We start from the raw sequence: 20,793 nt of genomic DNA, 5'->3' as shown, positions 1-20,793 counted from the left end.
GGTCACCAGCCTACCTAGAGGTGATAGCATTCTTAGGAGGTGGAGCCTATGGAAGGAAGTGAGGTCATTGGGGTATGCCTCTGGAGGGGTACTGGAATCATGGTCCTTTCTCTCTTTTTGCTTCCCAGCCACCTACAGCTGAGCAGCTTTTTTCCCACCACATGCTCCCCACCATGATGTTCTGCCTTACCACCGCCCCAAAGCAATGCAGCTAAGTTACCATGGAATGAAATCCTTTAAACTGTGAGCTGAAATGGATTTTTTCTCCTTTAAGTTGATTTTACTGGGTATTTTTGTCACAGCAACAGAAAGCTAACACATCCATTCACCTACTTATGGACACTTAGGTTGTTTCTATATCTTGGCCAGTGTGAGTAATGCTGCAGATGTCTCTTCAAGATAATGGTTTCATTTATTTGGGTATATGTACCCAGAAGTGGAATGGCTGGATCATAAGAGCATGAACTGTTCTAGTGTTTTCCATAGTGGCTATTTCAATTTATAATCCTCCCAACAGTGTACAAGGCTTCCTTTTTTCCACATCCTCACAAATACTTATCTCTTGTAGATAATCACCATTCTAACAGGTGCAAGGCGACAGCTTCTTGATGTTTTGACCTGCATTTCCCTGATGGTTACTGTGGATTCAGCTGTTAAATTTATGGTCCAGGGCAGAGCGACTTCCCACCTGTTGTGGTTTTCAGCCGAGAAAGCCACCCCGGTGTGACATGAACAGTTTTTGGTAATGGAGAGAAGGGCGACTTACTGCATTCTTATTGCTTCTCAGCATTTCTGATTTGGGTCTGAGGTAATAAGCTGCTGGCACGGAGTTCTCATCTCGACAGTACCACTCTTCCAGTAGCTTAGTCTCCATCTTTGCCTCTATGGCAGCATCCAAAATCATTTCAAATTCTGAGGCTTCCACTTCTCCGGGGATTCGGATGTTCCCATACTTTTCACCTAATAGTCCCTGTGTATCAACAAGAAAGTTCAGTTTAGTGTATCACCAAGAAAGTAGTCATTTTAGTAGTCAAGGCTGTGGTCACTCAGTAAATAGGAAGGTAGAAAGCAAGGCACATTGCTTCATTAGTTTTCTCTTTTCACCACAGCAGACATTTGATGTCAGAAGTAAAATTAGATTAATTTTAATACAATTATAGTAACAGATTATACAACATACCAAGAAATAAGCTTGTATATCACAGCAGACAAATACAAAATACATGATTTCCATAGCATAAATTTAGTTTCTTGAAGTTCATATAGTTCAACAAGAGCTTAGAGATTTTTTTTTATATTTATTGGTGGCAAATAAAAACAACATGCTAAACCTTATGAAATGTCAAACATACAAAGCCTCAAACAAAAGAATTGCTCTGTCAAGAGTTGATAGTCTGATTCTAGGCTCCAGATTCACACAGCTATGCAGGACATAAATACAGTATCCTTGGATGCTCCATTGGCAGCTGAAAAACATTCAAAATATCAACAAAATAGCATTTTCTCCCTATATAATTGGCAACCCCAAAATAAACAAACAAACAAAAATATCACTCAGTTCTACATGAAGGTGTGAGAAAATAACAATATATTGCCATTGGGTATGTAAAATGATCTAATGTTTCTCTGTAGTGTGCTCTGACCTTATGTCTTTTTAAATATTTTTCTCATTTGTTCTAATTAGTTATACATGACAATAGAATGAACATTGACATATCATACATAAATGGAATATAACTTCTCATTCATTTGGTTGTACATGATGTAGTTACACAGGTCATGTAATCATATATGCACATAGGGTAATAATGTCCGATTCATTCTTCTGTCATTCATACCTCCTTCCCCCTCCCCTCCCTTCACTCTTCTCTGTCTAGTCCAAAATACCTCTAGATCTTCCCCTGCTCCCCCATAGTGAATTAGCATCCACATATCAGAGAAAACATTTGGCTTTTTGTTCTCTGGGATTTGGCCTTATGTTTTAAAAGCCTTACAAATCCATATGACTTCTGACCTGGAAGTTTTTCTTCTGGGAATCTGTCTTTAGAAAATCATTAAGAATGTACATAAAAATTTAACAGGATATTTATGATGAACTTGTTTGTTTGAACAGGTTGATATGACAACCTCAATGAACAGAAAAGGGAAACATTTAAACAAATTAGGATCAATTCATTCAAAAGGATGTACTAAATTATGCTGTAGAACTATACCAGCTAGGAAAGAGGTTTATAAAGAATTATGAAGAGAAAAGGAACTGTGTGTGGGGTGCACACCTGTAATCCCCACAACTCATGAGGCTGAGGCAGGAGGACCAAAACTTCAAAGCCAGCCTCAGCAACTTAGCAAAATCTTTTTAAAAAGGGCTGGGGATGTGGCTCAGTGGTTAAATGGCCCTGGGTTCAATCACACACACAGAGAGAGAGAGAGAGAGAGAGAGAGAGAGAGAGAGAAGAGAGAAGAGAGAGAGAAAGAGAGAGAGAAAGAGAGAGAATGCAGTCATATAAGATGATTACAATGTTTTACACATAGAATATTACATACATTTGCGAAAAGACATATTATAATGTTGATATGTATACACAAGCATACCTATACATATAAGAGAGTTTAAAAGAATATATAGTGAGACTTTATAAGAATACAACTTTACTCAAGGTATCTTTGAGTGGATGGGTTTAAATTCACTTAGGTTGTATTATAAACTTATAGCCAGGTGTGTAGATTTTTAAACAGTGATTCTATTGCTAGTTCCTTGTGGAGTCACACTTTCAAGTTTGCTCAAGCCAGTGATTCTCAAAATGTGGTCCCACAGCATTAGCAGTCCCTGGGCATTTGTTAGACATGCAAATCCTCAGGCCTCTTTCCCAGACTCAGTCAGAAACTCTAGTTAAAGAGCTGAACAATCTTTGTTTTAGCAAGCCATCCAGGTGACTGAACTTCTGGTTGTTTTATTAGCTTATAATAATACTGGAAATACCTAATTGTCTTCAACATCTTTTTTTATTCTTTTTGGTACTTGGAATTAAACTCAGGGGTGCTTAACCACTGAGCCACATCCACAGCCCTTTTTCTTGTATTTTATTTAGAGACAGGGTCTCTCTGAGTTGCTTAGGGCGTCTGTAAGTACTGAGGCTGGCTTTGAACACGAGATCCTCCTGCCTCAGCCTCCTGAGCCAATGAGATAACAGGTGTATGCCACCATACCCGGCAGTCTTCAACATCTTATATCATGGAAACAAGAAAGGGAAGACCCAGAACTCTTACATGAATCTACAGCATACATGGCAATTGTGTCTGCTATAAAGTATTTGTGTTTAACCCATTTAGTCCCAAGTTTTCAATTCTGCAAGTATTTCAGTGAAATTGACACAGGTGCATTAAAATGTTGGAAATCATATTCTAGAGCTTACTTTGTGGTTAGTATCCTCCTTAATATTAATGATATCATTCATGATATTAATGAATATTATCACTAATCATTCACTTATAACATAAATATTCATTTCAAAATTACCATAAAGTGGTATGTTTGTGGCTCAAGTAAAGCTTTTGAGGTGTTCCCGAAGTGGGGCAATGGGGCATGTGGGGAGCTTTCCTCCTGCTGACGTGCATCTTTAGCTTAACAGCAAGCTCGTCTATCCACTGGAAGGTGAGCTGCTGTTTGGGCTTCCCTAGGGGCACTTCTGACTAGTTCTGCCGCCTTCCAGAACAAACTTCACAGTGTCTTTTCATCTGATTCAGGCAAGGGAGAGAATCATAAAAGTCCCTAGTAGATCTCTGTCCAAAAGAAGTTCTGTGCAAGATGGCAAGCCCCAGGGTGAGGCCAGAGCTGTGTATTCTGGTGTTAGGTAGCTAGTCAGCCAGGCTGGGTGAGCGCAGAAAGGACAATGAAGGGACTGAAAACCACAGGGAGCCTCATTAGACAGGCCAGCACTGGAAGTCCAGGCCTGGAACGTCAAAAGCTCCCCTAGCTGTAAATACACCCCCTTCAGGAAAGCTACTGATTCAAGATGATGGCACACCCGACCAGGTGGTCGGTACCCTCCCTTGTCACTGTCCCCACCCCTAATCACCCTGGGAACCAAAACATCAAGATCCTCATAAGAGAGCTTGCTGGGCAATAATCAAGTGTAATAAATGGATTCAGGGGATGGGCAACAGGCAAAAAAAGAGGGACTCAATTCCCTTAAAAGCTCCTATCTGTAGGCACCACACCATCCTCTCTTGGAGGTGGGTCTGTGCAGTTTCTGTGTTGTCAGCCAAAGGTCAACGAGTAGATGGACCTGAGCAGGACTCTCTGGAAACTTTCCTGGGACCTCTACCCCCAATAAAACTGGAGGGCAACAAGGCACACTGTCCTTCAACAACACTGTCCTTCTCCTCTCCCCATCTCTCTCTTTTTGTACTGAGAATTGAACCCAAGGGTGCTCTGCCACTGAGCCACATCTCTGGCCCTTTTTTATTATTTTTTTTTTGAGACAGAGTCTCACTAAGTTGCTTAGGGTCACACCAGGTTATGCACGCTGGCATTGAACTTCCCATCCTGCTGCCTCAGCCTCCTGAGTGGCTGGGATTGCAGGTGTGTGTGACCATGCCCTGCCCTTCTCCTCTCTTGAGAGGACCCTCTCTCTCCCTCAAGAGTGTTCCCTTGGGGCTGGGGATGTGGCTCAAGCGGTAGCGCGCTCGCCTGGCATGCGTGCGGTCCGGGTTCGATCCTCAGCACCACATACCAACAAAGATGTTGTGTCCGCCGAGTACTAAAAAATAAATATTAAAAAAAATTCTCTCTCTCTCTCTCTCTCTCTCCTCTCTCACTCTCTCTAAAAAAAAAAAGAGTGTTCCCTTTTCCCTTTCTCTGTCCCTTTGAATAAACTCATGTTTGTTACTCTGAGTGATGTGTCTGAAATCTTTCTGATATGCTTGCAAGAAATAGGGTGAAGAGGGGGCCCCCCCATGGCTGTCTGAGCTTTGCTGCAGGCCTTGGGGCCTGTAACACTAGCACATGGAAAGTATTTAAAAAACTGTTGGATAAATGAACCAAGACAAGAAGATCTTTAAAATTTGTCTCTTACCTGAAGCTTTTTCTTGTATTTAAACACAACAGCTCAGCTCCCACTAGGTAGAGGGACAACGTGGGAAGGTACCAGTTCTTTACAGCCACTCTCATTTCAACCCATAATCTTTAAGCAGGTACTGCATAAACACATCTCTGGTTGAAGTCTGCCTTGCCTCTCACTTTAGTACACAAACTATCTTAAATAACTGACTTACTAAAGGTGACTGGTTAACTGATCTCACAGATTCAAGCTTAGGTCTTCTCTGTACCAGCCCCAATACCAAGCAGGAGGTAGATACAACCTGTCTGTTCTCTTTGGCCACCACAGTCCCTTTTGGAAGGGGCTTGCAAGGATAGGCTTCACTTTATTGGTATACATTAATACAGCATGAGATAACAAGGGTTTCATAGAGGGCTCTTTTGGGATAAAATTGTCCCCATCCCAACTCACTGTATTAGCCTGAAGTGCAATTAAGAATGCTCACACTTCAATTTGCATTGGTTTTGGGTCATTCTTATTGATAGGCTATTGTAAACAAAATTAAATTTCTGAAGTTGTTTTTCAACATCTAATGGTGTCTCTGTTAAACAAGCAGACATGACCAGCCATTCTATCACAGATACAAAGAGAAATTAATTTTTTTTTTTTGGTTAACCAACCTACTACTCTTGACTCATTCTGGATAAGGGTAGTCAGCACTTCAGTTGGGACTGTGTGTCATGAAGAGTGGGGTTCTGTACTAGATGATCATCCAACAAACCCATGTGAGAAAGGTAGGGAATCCCTGGCAAAATCCAAGCAGGCATTCAGGTAGAGTTTGGTCCTGGGTGGAGGACCAGGTGGACAGGCAGGATATTAAATATGGGGTTTAGTAACTGATGACTCTCCATCCAGAAGCCAGCACAGTTTGGGAATATCATGGGCTCAGCTACCACGACTCAAGGCAAGACCAGCTGGATTTTGCCAATGAAGAGGGAAGAGGACAAAATAGTGACTAGTGAAACAAGATCTTCTCTCAGTGGACCACAATTATTGTTAGCTTAGGAAGGTACTAATTGTTGGCTGTTCATCTTTCTGCTCTAAATAAAGTGTGCCCCAAGACTAGAGTCAAGTCAAAATTATGAATTAGTTTTCAAATGTGCTCCATAGCTTACATGCATGATCCAGGATGCTTGTTACATAAAAAGCAGATTCCTAGGTCCCTTCTCAGACCTAAAGAACAATGCAGGTGGGGAATCCCAGGAATCTGCATTTGCAATGAAATTCCTAATGAATCTGGAATTTGAGAATAACTAATATGGGCAAAACACACACACACACACACACACACACACTCTATGAACAGTCTCATGAATGATGGTTAGTAGGCATTGAAGAGGTAGCACTGGGAATATAACAGATCATTACAAAAAATCGAAAGCTATTTAAAAATAATTATTTCTTTTAGTTGAACACCTGGCACCAAATACTATAATTATTTAATCAAAACAGTAAGGCAATTTTTTTTTAAAGATTACCGAAGTAGAAAAATATCCTCATTCAATTCAAATATCAAATATTTGAATGCCCACTATAACAAATATTTGAATGCCTGGCAATATAGAACTTTGGAAAAGTAAGAATGTGCTGTATGGGTTTAGAGTTACTTATTGGATTGTTCTCCCTGAGTCTTTTTTCCCCTCTATATTGATTCTTCCTTTAGGTAGAATGCTCATAAATCATGAATTAGTTATTTTTCAGGAGTCCAGACAGGCTTCCACTTTCATCTTATTTTGCTATTTGAGAACTAGCAAAAAGAAATATGCTGCCACATTTTCCAGGAAGAATTTTTTGGGATTCATTGTGGTGATAATTCTAATGTAATACACAAATTATTTGTAACACACAATTATTTATCACTATTGACCTGAGCTAGAGAGAGTCAATTTAGAGATAGTCCAACTCAGTTGCAAAGGTAGCTCATATGTTGGGAGCAGGGGTGGAAAGGTTGGGCCAAGTCCTAGAGGCTAGCGGAAGACTCCAGGTAGCAAGATGGAGCAGCTCTTCTGCTTCCAGGGGAAGTATCCATGAACCACCTTAGGGGTCCCAGATGCTGGGAGCAGGGCACCTTCTCTGTTCACCTGGCAAAGGAATATGTACTCACACCACTGAATAGAAACACATTTGCCACACCCCTGTGATACCAATGCTCAAGAATTTCATTGTTTTGCTTTGTTAAAACAACTTCACTAGTTTGCAGAAGAAAAATTTGGTGAGGATTTGGGGGATCACATTCAGTTTTACACTGAGGTCCATTTTTATTAGCTATATCACTGATTAGTCTTTCTGGGACCCTGGAAAGAAGAAATGCAAATGACTAAAATAATTTTCAGCTTCTGTCTATACATACATGAACATGAACTTACAGGACTTAGCCTGTTTGTAGAAACCTGTAATCACCTCTCCTGCCCACCTTATTAAATGTGGAAAATGTTTTCATTGGTCTATTCTTAGATGCTGAAAATGTGTTATATTTGTTGGGAGGAAATACAACAAATGGTTGCAACAATCCATGTGAGGGTTCTAATGTAATCCAGAGAGTTGGGTCCAACGGCCTGAAAAGTCTAAGAAAAAAGTTTAATAGTTCTACATATAGTTTGTGCATATAATGCTAGAAGGAGAAATACTTCTTGATGTTTTGACACTAGATGGAGGTGGTGATTGTACAAAGCTGTAAATGTATTAAATGCTACTGTATTGTCCAAAAGGCTACTTTTATGTTATGTGAATTGCACCACCATTAAAGAAATGTTTTCTAAACTATGGAGCTCTTTATAACTAGGAACTTATATATAAAAAGTCTGCATTTTCTCTCTCCCTTTCCTTCTTTTAATATAGATATGGATATATCTAAGCCACTGCATTCAAAGGCTTAGACACAACATTCTCTTTTCTCTCAATGGATTTTTCTTTCCACTGGGCAAATATTAGATCCCCCACCCCTATTTATTACATGCAGTTAGTTCTTCCTGGGCTTGTAACCGAGAACTTAGAAGTCTGGGTCTGATGATATGCAGTAAGAGAAGAAATAAATTGAGTCCTCTTGAAGGTGCTGGTGAGCTCAGTATATCAGGTAAGATAGACAGAGACAGAGTCTTTTTGGGGTATGGCATGATGTGTTTGCAGGGAGGTAGGGAGGTACATCACTGTCCATGAGCCAGCACTCATGGGAGCAGTTGGAAAGGACGAGAGATCCCCACTCACCCCAGCACTGCTGGGACAGACAAAAGCAGTACTCTGTAACTGTCCTACGCACCCCCAACCAATCACCAAAGCAAGGCAGGTGGGCCAATGCCTCCCTTTCCATATGCTTCCCTTGTACTTATGAAAATACTATTCATATTTTATATAAGTTTTCCTCATGCATGATCTTATTCAACACTCAGGAATCTGTGAGGAGGACCCGAGGCTCATGGACAGGTTCAAATGGGAGCACAAGGACAATAACACGTTCAATGCTATGGCATTGGGTGGTGGTATTCTTTCAACCTGATTTTTTGTTTGTTGGAGGAACAAAGGTAGTTATGATGCATTTCCTGGGGCTCACAGAATGTTTGCTTTTAGAATGCTGCTATGGAATGGGACCACCTGAATCCTACTAAAGTATTTTTTCAATGTTTTGAAAGTTAGGAAGTACTTACATACCTATTTAAATTTTTAATAAAAACATAAGATACTTCATTGTGAAGTAAATTCAGATGCTTTTTTCCCTTCTTTTTTTTATAGGTATATATGACAGTAGAGTGTATTTTTGACATATTATACATACATGGAGTATAACCTCCTATTCTTGTGGTTGTACATGTTGTGGAATTTCACTGGTTGTGTATTTATATATGAACATGTGAAAGTTATGTCTGCTTCATTCTACTGTCTTTCCTGTTTCCATCTCCCCCTCTCCTTCATTCCCCTTTGTCTAATTCAATAAACTTCCATTCTTACCCCCATCTCTTTATTGTGTGTTAGCATCTGCATATCAGAGAGAACATTTGGCCTTTGTTTTTTTTTGGGGGGGGGATTGGCTTTATTTCAGTTAGATGATAGTCTCTACAATTCAATTTCTTAAACTTTGTAAAGTTTCATGTGTCACAGAAGAAAGAGTCCACAGATGGTAGATTTTATGTGTCAACTTGACTGGATCACAGGATACCCAGACATTTGGCCAGACATTTTTTCTGGGTGTATGTGAAAGTATGTCTACAGATGAGTTAGTGTTGGAATTGGTAGACTGAGTAAAGCAGACTTCCCTCCCCAATCTGGGTGTGCGTCTTACCATTTTTGAGGGCCCCAAAAGAATAGAATGGCAGAAGAAGGGAGAAGTTACTTCCTATGCCTGTTGAGTTGTCAGTCTTCTCTTGCCCTTAGACTTGGTCTTACACCATTGGCTCCTCAGGTTCTCAGGTCTTCGGAGGGGACTGAATTCTACCATCAGCTCTCCTGGGTCTCGAGCTCACAGATGACAGATTGTGGCACTTACCAGTCTCCATAAGCACAAGAACCAATTCCTTACAGTACACCCTCCCACACACACATGCTACTAATTCTATATTTCTGGAAAACTCTCACTTCCACAGGGGTGATGGGAAAATGATAATAAATTGGGAAATAATGACCAGTGACTAAAACATTATCTGTCAGAACTAAATAATGCCTACAGTAAATGTGATCTAGATAAGATTTTTTTTTTTTTTAAAAAAGGTCATGATTTTTGGCACAGATAGACAAAATCTAGAATATTGTTCATCTCTCAATGATTAGAGATATAACCTTGTGTGCTGGGTTGTCAAGAACAGATGTTAGCTGATATATTTAGCATACAAATTTAAGTATTTTTCATTTGAAAGCATGCAATTATCCAGATACTCATGATAGGCTTGATAGTTATAATAATTAGCTATTTACTGGCATCTGTCTATGGGCAAAAAATATCCGTATCCCACAGTTTATACCTAGTGAGCCTGTCATTTCACATATCGCCAACATGACTTCCTGAAACAGAATATAGAGAAAAGAAATGCACTCAGGCACACAGTACTTAACCCACAGATAAATTTTGAATATTGGGAGGTTAAGAGAAGGCGAGGTGTTAGGAGTGAGCAGGGCAAGTTCCTTCACTTCTCTGGACTCTCAGCTTTCACATTTTGGGTGGTGAGAAGGCTCCACACTGTGTGCTTACCTGCCCCCTCATCTGCTCTGGTTTATTGTAAGAATCAAATGCTTACATCTGTGTGCAATGTAAAACACGTGGCGCTATGTAAAGTGCCACTATTTAAACATAATAAATAGGGAAACGAGCTCAGCATGCTTCTATATATGTCCCCGTGATAGAACTAAGGAACTGGAAGTACAGCTGGACGGACAGAAAAGGGAGCGAAATGTGTCTATCAAGAAGATAAGCAGCCAGAGAGGAGGAAAAGTGCAGTTGTTTAGTGGTGGTGGGAAAGTGAGAAAATGTGTGGTCAGTGGAGGGCAAACTCTGCTCTCCAGGAGGGAGGAAAATGGGTGAATGGGAACTGGGCCAGGTTAACTGCACCAGCCAGCCGGAAACAGCCACAGGTGTGTGGAGTCACCTTCACAGACAACTCAGGTGGGCCTCATGGGGCAGATGACAACCCACATACAAAGTAGAAGTTAAAAGATGAAGTCATTTGTGTTATAATCTCTGTGTTAGTAACTATTTGCAGAAATTGATGTATTAAAATTCAATTTCTCTAAGATGAAAGAATAGCACTGCTGTAGGTCCCTAAAATCCATTTGTTGAAGCCCTAACTCCCGTGTGACCATATTGGAGATGAAGTCTTAGGGGAGGTTATGAAGATTAAACAAGGTCACAGGAGGAGGGGAACCGGGATCTCAAAGAACTGGTGCCTGAATCAGAAGAGAGACACCACAGCAATTTCAGCCATGTGAGGACTTGGCCAGAAGGTGGCCATCTGCAAACCAGGAAAAAGACCCTCACCAGACCTGACATTCGGGCACCCTGCTCTCAGACTTCCCAGCCTCCAGAACTGTGGGAAAATCAATTTGTTCAAGCCATGCAGTCTATGGCATTTTGTCACAGCAGCCCAAGCTGACTAAGACAGGCGAAAAGATGAATACAATGAATACGATTTTGCCAAGAAAAGATCAGGTATGTTTGGCATTCATCATAAAATTATAAAATCAAAGATTAAATGATTTCCTTTATCATTTAGCATACAGAAGAATAACTGAATTGATGCTTCAGTTAGGTTCTTTGAGTGCTAACAATTCTCAGCTTTCTTATAATCACATGATAGTCTTTTCCTGGAAACAATCATGATTTAATTATGGTTATTTAATTTACACATTTAACCCCCCTTGCTGAACTACTTATCTCCATAATAGTTCTGCTATGTTTTTACTTAGTACAAGTTGTTTTCGTCTGTAATGAAGTTTCATTACCTGGAAAATACTAAACACAACCATCCTTCTTCCGAAACTTGCAAGCAAAGTCAGCGGCCCTGTGAGTCAAAGAATTGGCGAATAGAATCAGATAGGAGGAAGCTGTTCTGGAGTTTCCAGAATTCTGAGCAGTTTCAAAGTTCGGGTTACAACCTTAACCCTAGTCAGCTGCCTTGCAAAATTGAGAACTGTTGCAAAATGTGTAAGGATTACTAAAGTTTTAAATTGCTAGAGAGAGAATTCATCAAGGAAGCAAAGACCAAGGAGGAGGTGAGCTCATCGAGACCAAGGAGGGGTGGGGAGAACATTCTAGACGTATCAGAAATGCCATGTCTGTGCATTCAGGTGGTGCTGTCTGTGAAGCAGTCAGAGAGGCAGATCTGTTGTCAAAGGAGTGATCTGGCTAGAAGAGCAGTCATGGAGTCAGCATGCCTTCATTCATCAAGAATTTACCACGCACCTAACTTACCTTGTTGGATGGCCAACTGTCTCTGTTGGCTCAGGACTATCCTAGTTTGAGTAGTCAAAGTCCAGGAACCTCCTCAGTCTCTGGGTCCTGAAAGGTTTGGTCACACTAACAAGGCTGCCACAATTCCTGCTGTTTTTGCATTTTCATTCTCAGAGAGCCAGACACCTGCACAGATTAGGTAGCTCAAGCGGAGGATAACAGCGGGAAGCAGGGCTGACGGCCACCGACCTTTTGCGTGGACATGGAAGTGCAGGAGGAAATGGAATAGTGTCACAGATGTCAGGAGAGAAGAGTGATAATATTCAAAACACCGATACAGAGCTGTTATAAAGTGATGGAAAATGGACACATGACATGAACAGGTCCTTCATATAAGCAAAGCAAAACAAAATGCCAGTAAACATGAAAAATAATCATGCTCGATTCCTTTCACAATCACAGAACTGCAAATGAAAACACAGTTTGATAAGATCTCTTTGCTTATCAATCTCACAGAGGACATAATGGGAATCTAGGGGTTTCTAGGCAACAGGAAGCGGGCGCTCTCAGACACCGAGTACCAATAAAAATGGGCATAACCTTGCTGAGCATATAAATTTGCTAGTAGGTATAAAATTCCATTTTTAGAAAGCAGCCCCACTACTTGCATGAAGATTTGTGTACAAAGAAGTTCAACAATTTTGAGCTCAGATCCTGGCCTCACTCACAGAGATTTTTGATTTACCAGTGCTATTACAAACAAATAAACAATAACGTTGCCCACTGTAATTACCAATACACATAATCTGGACCGAATTCTGCTCTAAATTTCCATTTTCTAATTCCGAGGTATTAAGAGATTAGAGAAAGTTATGCAGGATAATTTTAATTCTTGGATTTCTTTAATTTTTACGTACTGTCCTGTTCCTGCTCCAGGGTTCCATCCAGGATGTCATATCACATTTAGGTGTCACTTTTTCCTTCCTCTCCTCTTGGCTATGACATTTTCACAGGATGATGACGATGATGATTTTGGTACCATGGATTGAACTCAGGGGTACTTAATCACTGAGCACATCCCCAGCCCTTTTATATTTTATTTTGAGTTGCTTTAGGGCCTCACTAGTTGCTGAGGCTGGCCTTGAACTTCCTGCCTCAATCCTCCTGCCTCAGCCTCCTGAGCCACTGGGATTACAGGCGTGTGCCACTGTGCCCAGCTTTCACAAGCTTTTTGATGACCTTGTCTATTTTGAATAAAAGTGGCCCCATATTTTGTAGGATGCCCCTCTACTGAAGTTTGCCTAACAGTTTCTTATTATTAGACTGGAGTTACAAGTTTTCAGAAGGAAGATCACAGAGATAAGATGCCATCTTCATCATGTACTTACTACCAGTCTAATTTAGGAATGTGGACATCAACCTCGATCACCTGGTCAACAGTGTCTGTCAGCCACGGTGGCTATTCCCCTCCCTCCATTTCCACACTGTGTTCATTAGAAGAACGTCATTATGCACCGCCTGCATTTAAGGGGTAGGAATTATGCCCCACCATCATTTACACACTTTGAAATTATTCTGTGTAGGATATTTGTCCTTTTTCTTACCATTTATTAGTTGATTATTTAATCATTTGCTTATATTAGTATTGACTCGTGGGTATTTTTATTTCATATTTTGGATCATAATCCAATCCTACAATGTTGTTTTGGTGCTCAAATGATTCCACCTTTAGCCACTGAGAACTCTTTCATTTGGTTCCTGGGTCCCTTTAAGATACCCTAAGTTTTTCTTTTCTTTTTAATAACTCCTTCTTTATGGCCCTGCAGGATATTCCAGTCCCAGACACACTCATGTTTCAAGGAGCCCTGCTCCTTTTACTGGGGATAGCACTAGGTATAAGCATCTGGGTGCCAGATGTGCTTGTTGCTATTAGGGTGTCATTTCTCTTAGGTTCACTCAGGTGGCAGAATTATATTGCATATGCAAACTTGTGTATATGCAGGTATCTATAAATACATCTGTAAATAAGTCCATCTGAACTCCATATTAAGTTGCTAGTCTTAGTCTATATTAAGCTAAGTATGAGTTCTCCATCATGTCTCCAACGCTGCCCCCCTGCCCATGGATCATTCTAGACTCCCCCTCTTGCTCACCTGTACATTTCAGCCTGCACAGTGAGAAACCTGGATCCCACCATCTTTTGCCCCTTTACTGTTAGGGTCCATAACAGGTCAAGATGGAGCCTGGCATTTTGCCAGAGGGAGGGATTTGTGAAGTAAAGCCAGCGAGCCATTAAGATGATAGAGATTCCTTAATGACTGACTGCTGTGTCGAGATTATGTCAATTGGGTCAAGCTGTGTGATCATTAAGATGATGATTCCTTATTGGTTGACTGCTGTACCTAGTTTATGTTAATTAAGATAAGCTGTGTGTAATTGGTTATGTATATATACCCCTACTGTCCTACAATAAACGGCTCCCACTCTTGCTGTATCAGTCTTCACAAGTTGCTCATCACCCCGGTTAGTTTGCTGCAGCCAGACTGCGGCACTTTACTTAACTGTTTACATTCAGTATACGCGCACCGCAAAATGAGAACTGCCAACCTCTACCACTGTGGGAAATGACTTTCTCAACCAGAGTACAGTATTTATGTGCAGCTCCTTTTGCCTCTGGCCTTCCAGACGCCATTCATTTCCAACACATCTTGTTTAGAATAGAAAAAAGGAAACGTAACAGATAAAGTTGAATTCACATTTGACCTACAAATCCAGGCTGATTCCTCTCCACCTTCCTAAAATACAATTGTTATTATAGATTTGTGATATACCCCTTTGTATCTGTTTTCTACTTAAAATTAACATAAATTAACATATGGGATGTGTTCTATACCCTCTTTTACCCTTTTTTAGCAATGACTCTATGTTGATAAATTCAGAAGCCTTTGTAGAGCTATTCCATTCCATCCTAAGAATAGTCCACATTCTCATCAATTTTCTCACCTGATGCATAGATTCCTCCAAGTGGGTTTTTTTTTTTGCTTTTATAAGTAATATCCTACTAACTATCCCATCATTAAGCTAGCAATTATTACAGACATTATGTCCATATAAATGACATCAATTTTTAACTATGTAAGGCTCAGGCTCAAGCCTGGTTTCCAGCTCTATACTTAAAACATGAATTCCAGTGCCTGGGGGGCCTGGTTTGTGCAGTTGGCAAGGTCCCTCTCCTGGGTAGGAGGCAATGCACAGTGCCTGGCCCACAGCAGGCTCTGGCTTCTCTTCCTGCTGCCCCACAGGGGTCAGCCCAAGTCAGCAAATCTGAGGGGTCTTTCAAGCTGCCTGTGTGTGTGCAGATTTCAGCTCTGCTCTGAAAGCCTTAAAAAAAAAAAAGAAAATGAAAAAAGAAAAGCTGAATTGCCCATGCATACTGCTGGTCCACAGTTCCAAGAACAGTTTCTTCTTTACAACTGGGAACAGAGTATAGGGGCCTGGCAGGAAGCCTGGCATGTGCCTCTCCGGACAGAGGGAAAGCTGGCTAAGAGTTAACCATCCACACGATGACCCTGAGATATTAATGGGCATTCATGATCATGGCTTGGGCTCTTGACCTTTGGTGTTACAAGCGTTCCCTCTAGAACATGCCTAATCTTTAACTGGAATTTCACATTTGTAAATTCTGGATATGGAGTATCTTTTGCCTATTTATAAAGTAACAAGTCATTAATCTGCCACCACCAGCTTTTCCAGATGAAGGACAATATGAACTAACTACCCACACACCATTAACTCATTTGAACCTTATATGTTGTGTTACTTCTTCCACTTTAAACTGAGGCAGGCATCTGAGGATCAGAGAGGTCAAGTACCTTGCCTAAGAACCCACAGCTGTTTAAAGGTGGAGCAAGACTCTGAACCAGGTCTTTGTAATTCCAAAGTCCATGCTCTTTGCTCCCATACCAGGCTTTGTTTAGGGAGATTTCCAAATAGTCAGTTTATTCCATTCGAAATGTTACAAACCCTTTAAAACAATTTTCAACAAGAAAAATGCGTACATTGCCTTTTAAACTTCCACTTAACTCCAATATGTCTTAGATGACAGCGGATGTGGTTTCACTCTTATTAATGAAGCAGCGCTAGCCTTGGTGAAGAGCAAAGGCTCTCTACTGTGTGACCTCAGGCAAGTTGCTTCACCTCTCCATGATCCAGTGCTCTCATCTGTTAAGTACAGATTACAACAGTGCCAAGCTCAGACGGTTACCCTGTGGATTAATAGCATTAATATAAATAAGAGAATCAGAATGGTAACTGACACATAAATGCTTTATAAAGGCCAAGTATCAAACAATGGGCTGATCCAATTCTGTTACATATTTTTTTTTTCCATTTTCTATTTGTCCAGCTTCGAATTGTCATTTTTCCTGCTGGCTCTAGAGCCACTTCCAGCAATCCTCCTTCAGGAGATCAGCTGTGGGATGAGAAACAGACACACCATCCTTGACGGAGCTGTATGCTGAGTCTGCCAAAATTCACATTGTTACAGCTACTTGTGGAGTATAAAGGTAATGTGTCTTTGCTTATTTCTGAGTGTTGGGTTTTTATTTTTTGAAGGGCTGGCTGAGGCGACTGGCAGGTTGATCTTCAGATGAAGGAGGGTGTCATCCCATGTAAGAAGAGGCTGTCCAGTGCAGGCAGTGATTATTTTTAAAATTCTTATGAAAATTTTCAAATATATCCCAAAACAGAGAGGCTAGCATAACAATCCCCATATACTGCCAATTTCAACAATTATCAGTATTTTGATAACCCCCTTTTTTAATCCATCATCTTTAGGAATATTGTCACTTGGTGGTAACAAAATACTTTGAATTTCTGACTTAAAAATATATTTCATGATAGTGTCATGATGTAACTACAATCAACAGAATGGATTGTAATCTCTTAATTTAATCCCTAATCCATTCAACATATATATTTCCCCAGTTGCTTCAAAAATTTCTTTTTCAGTTGCTTTGAATTAAGACGCATAGTCCATGCACTGCATCAGGTTTGTGTGTGTTTTAAATTCATGTTATTCTGTCACATCCCCTCTCCCTCTCATGTTACTGATTAGCCAGGTAAGCAGTGGTTTTCAAAGTGTGCTCCCTTGAAGTGCTTCCTGGGAATTTGGTACAAATGTCAATTTTCTTCTGAGGTCTTAGTAAGCACGGGCTTTGGGAATGAGGCCCAGTGATTTAAGAAGCCCTCTGGGGCCCTGATGGGGTACCGCTGCTATTGAAATATCCTACACTCACATGGCTTCTCACCTTCTTCAATTAGGTCCCCTGCTTCTTATAAACTGGTGCTAGATTGAAAGCTTTGACTATATTCATGTTTAATATGTGTAGGCAAGAAGACTTCACAGGTGTAATGTCCTTTCTTACTGTGTTAATCATGAGGTACCCAAGACCCTCGGACCCAAGGTTAGTGACATTCGAGACCAACCAGTGCTATAGACTTAGGTGTGTTTCAGCCAGTGGTTTTACCATCCACTGGTGACTGCTGTCTAGACCAGTCACTTTCTTTGGGATTGTAAGAGAATGATTTTCTAATAGATTCATTCTGCACTTGCTAATCATTTCCAGCCTTTTAGGCTCCTGCTATTGCTTATTTGGGGACCATGTCAACTTTCTCAATCTTGGGAATAACAGCACCTAACTCAACATCATGGGAAATGCTCAGTTAGTGCAGTTAATATTTAACTCTGTTTTTTTTCTTCAGTGCTGAGATTGAACCCAGGGCTTCACGCATGCTAGGCGAGCACTCTACCACTGAGTTATGTTCCCAGACCCAGTGCTATTTATGTTGTAAAAATAAAAGCTCTATTATGTTATGATTGCCAGGCTTCTAGTTGTCTCTCAAAAGCACCCTCCACATTTATAACTATGAGCATTTACTTGGCTGCTGTCTCCATCTAAAAGGTCCTTTACAGCCTGTCCCAATTTATCCATTTAAGGGAGGGCTGGCACGAGTAGGGATTGGCTGAGGAATTTGGACTTCATTCTACAGCTCTGTTACTATGGCTTGATCAACTACAAAATGCCAATTGCTACTGAAAAGGAAGTACTAGAGTTTGGGAATCAAAGTTTGATTAGGGCTATTAACAGTGCCATGCTTCCTAGCTTCCCTATTAATGGTATTAAAAGGTGTTTGGAGATCTGCAAATTGTACACGACTTGAAGTCCATCTTGGTTATGCCACAGGCCATAAAAACAGCTGTCTCTGTCCATAAGAGTACTCACAAATGTGAACCCATCCCAGGTGTGTGTACTGGAGAAATGAGTGCAGAGTGGCCCCTCTCTGCATCTAAGGTGAGCTATGTCTTCTCGGCCCACTCTAGAGGGGATCTTAGCTTTCAACTGTGTTTTAAGTTGCCCCAACTTTATATAAACCCTTTCCACTGGGAAAACTAGACCTGACTCCTAGGATTCCATTTCCTCCTATAAAAGGACCATCAAGGTCCTGTTAGAGTTGATAGCTTGTTTGGTGCCCTTAGGTATTTGCATGTGTGTTTGCTTTAATGAATTCTACTTTTAGCCAGATGTTACCCCTTAGCTGGCCTCTACCTGTCCACCTGAGCTAAATTAGCCTTCAAGGATCTATTACAATACCCACATTGTTTCCCTGACCCATCAAGCTAAGATGACCTTTCTAAAATGTGTTTTCTTATTCATTAAGTTTCTCCTCTATTGCAAGTTTCAAGAATGCAGGGTTCTTGTCTGTCTTGCTCACAAATATTCTCATGTGTACCAGGCACATATGAAGGTCTCAAAAATATCTGTTGGGTGAAAGAAGGGTGGCTCATGGGAGTGGCAAGCTGTGGGCTGGGCAATCTTCCCAGTATCTTTGTTCCAGTAGATTTTATTCTTGGCAATAATAGGAAGATGTGAACTGTCTACCACTTTCACCTAGAGGGTTAATTCTGTAAGTTGGGACCTCTAACCATTAAGTAGTTCTCATGGTCGTCAAAGTACTGTGCACTTTGCTATATAATTATTACGAAATAGGATTTATCAAGCTCAATAAGTAGCAGATTTTATATAACAAAAGTTGTTGTAAAATAATGGTGATGGTAAAAACAGCAATAGCCTGACCTTGGTAGAAAGCTTAGGAAGAATATAGTATGACAATTCCCTTTAGAGATGAGGAAACTGAGTTTTCCTAAAAGGTTAAGTGATATGAGACCCATGCAGGTGGCTTTGTGGGGAGGAGCCAGGGCTGTAATTTAGAATTTCTAATCCCAGTCTGATCTTTCTACTTGACACACAAAAAAGGCTCCTTCATGAGACTATCTGATAAGAATTTAAATCAACAGTTAAGAATTCTGGATGTAGATGATTACATTGCACTGAAGTAATATTGCAAAAGAAGATGTCTAATGGAAATTAGCTAACCTTCTTTTGTTCCTTATAGTACCTCCCTGATTATCCATTTGGTTAATAGCACACACTTTAATTCAGTGCTTCAACATCTAATTTTGGTTAATTACCATGTTTGGCACTGGGAAAGACTTAAAAAAATGAAAAGGACACCATGCCTGATCTCAGGCACAGACAACTCATCACCATGGAAGGCGGCACTACCATAGAAGTGTAAGAGGTGGGTGCCATTGATTTGAACTGAAGCAAGGGGGGGCAGTTTCATTTGAGGATGAGGATTTCAATAAGCGGAGAGAGGATGCTGCAGATGAAGAAATGGTAAGAGCAGAAGTTCAGAGGTCTGAAGGTGAGTGCAATGCTCAAAGAACCAGAGAAGCGTGCACGGGTAGTCATTCTGGGAAAGAAAGTTGAAGGCCTCAAGGTGGACGTGGAGGACCTTGAGACTCAGAAATTTTTTTCTAATTCTTTTTGGACACCCCTGAGTTTTTGACATGTCTTTTACCAAGACAACTCTGGCGTAGAATTCTAGGAAGAAAGAAGTGATAGAAGGAGAGACTGGTAAGAGAAGATGAAGTTCTCAACCTGGGGGTGTCAAATTGACAGGGAACGAGAGCGATAGATGGGACACAGAGTGTGAATTTGTAAACCTTGTGGAGATACTAGGGGACAGGACTGTATGGAAAGTACAAGAGACAAAGGGGTAACTGGTGGAGAAGATCTGGGGGCATTTGAGGCTCAGGTGGTATCTTTGGAGAGAGACTCCTATTGTTGAGATGGTTGGCAAACAGGGATAAATGGAGGTGAGGAGATTTCCTGAAATGAAGATGAGTAGGAGCAGCCAGGGCTTTCTTGGCAGATGTCCTCTGTTGCTCAATAAAGAGGGAAATGAGATCTCTAGCTGCTGTGGTGCGAACATGGTTTGTTCTAACCCAAACGCATGCTGAGGTGTGGTCCCCAAAGTAATGGTGCTAAGGGATGTTGGGGTATTTAGGGGGTGTTTAGGGTCCTGGGGGCAACACTCTCAGAAGGATGAATGCCCATCTCTCACAGGAGTGGGTTAGGTCTCATGGGACTGGATTAGCTACTCTGAGAGTGAGTCTTATAAAGGAAGGTTGCCCCATGTGTCTGGCCTCTATGCCCGAGATACATCCCCTCTGCTTCTCTGCCATGTGGTGATGAGTCACGAGCTCCTCCTCAGAGGTGGGCACAGTACTGTTTAGGCTTTCCAGCCACCAGAATTTGGTGCCAAATAAACCTCTTTTCATTATACACTACCCAGCATTAGGTTTTCTGTTAGCAACACAAAATGGGCTAAGACACTGGCCAAGGGGGATAGAGAGCAGATAAGTTCAGGGACTGGATAACTGAAAAAGGAACTACATGAAATAGACATTCTGGGCTG

At 40.9% G+C, this 20,793-nt stretch overlaps 1 protein-coding gene across 1 annotated transcript in view; it reads right to left on the bottom strand.

Moving 5' to 3' along the window:
• The window catches only part of NWD2 (NACHT and WD repeat domain containing 2), a gene marked incomplete at its 3' end in the record, with an annotated part of 150,254 nt that overhangs the window by 16,281 nt on the left and 113,180 nt on the right, over positions 1–20,793 (bottom strand). The window contains exon 4 of the mRNA XM_081304419.1: positions 767–970. Within this exon, the coding sequence (XP_081160545.1) occupies positions 767–970 (204 nt within the window). The remainder of the gene's footprint in view (positions 1–766; positions 971–20,793) is intronic.

This window comes from Spermophilus citellus (assembly GCF_964194105.1).
Source record: "Spermophilus citellus genome assembly, chromosome: 8".
Taxonomy (NCBI): Eukaryota; Metazoa; Chordata; class Mammalia; order Rodentia; family Sciuridae; genus Spermophilus; species Spermophilus citellus.
This window is presented reverse-complemented; position numbering and strand designations above follow the sequence as displayed.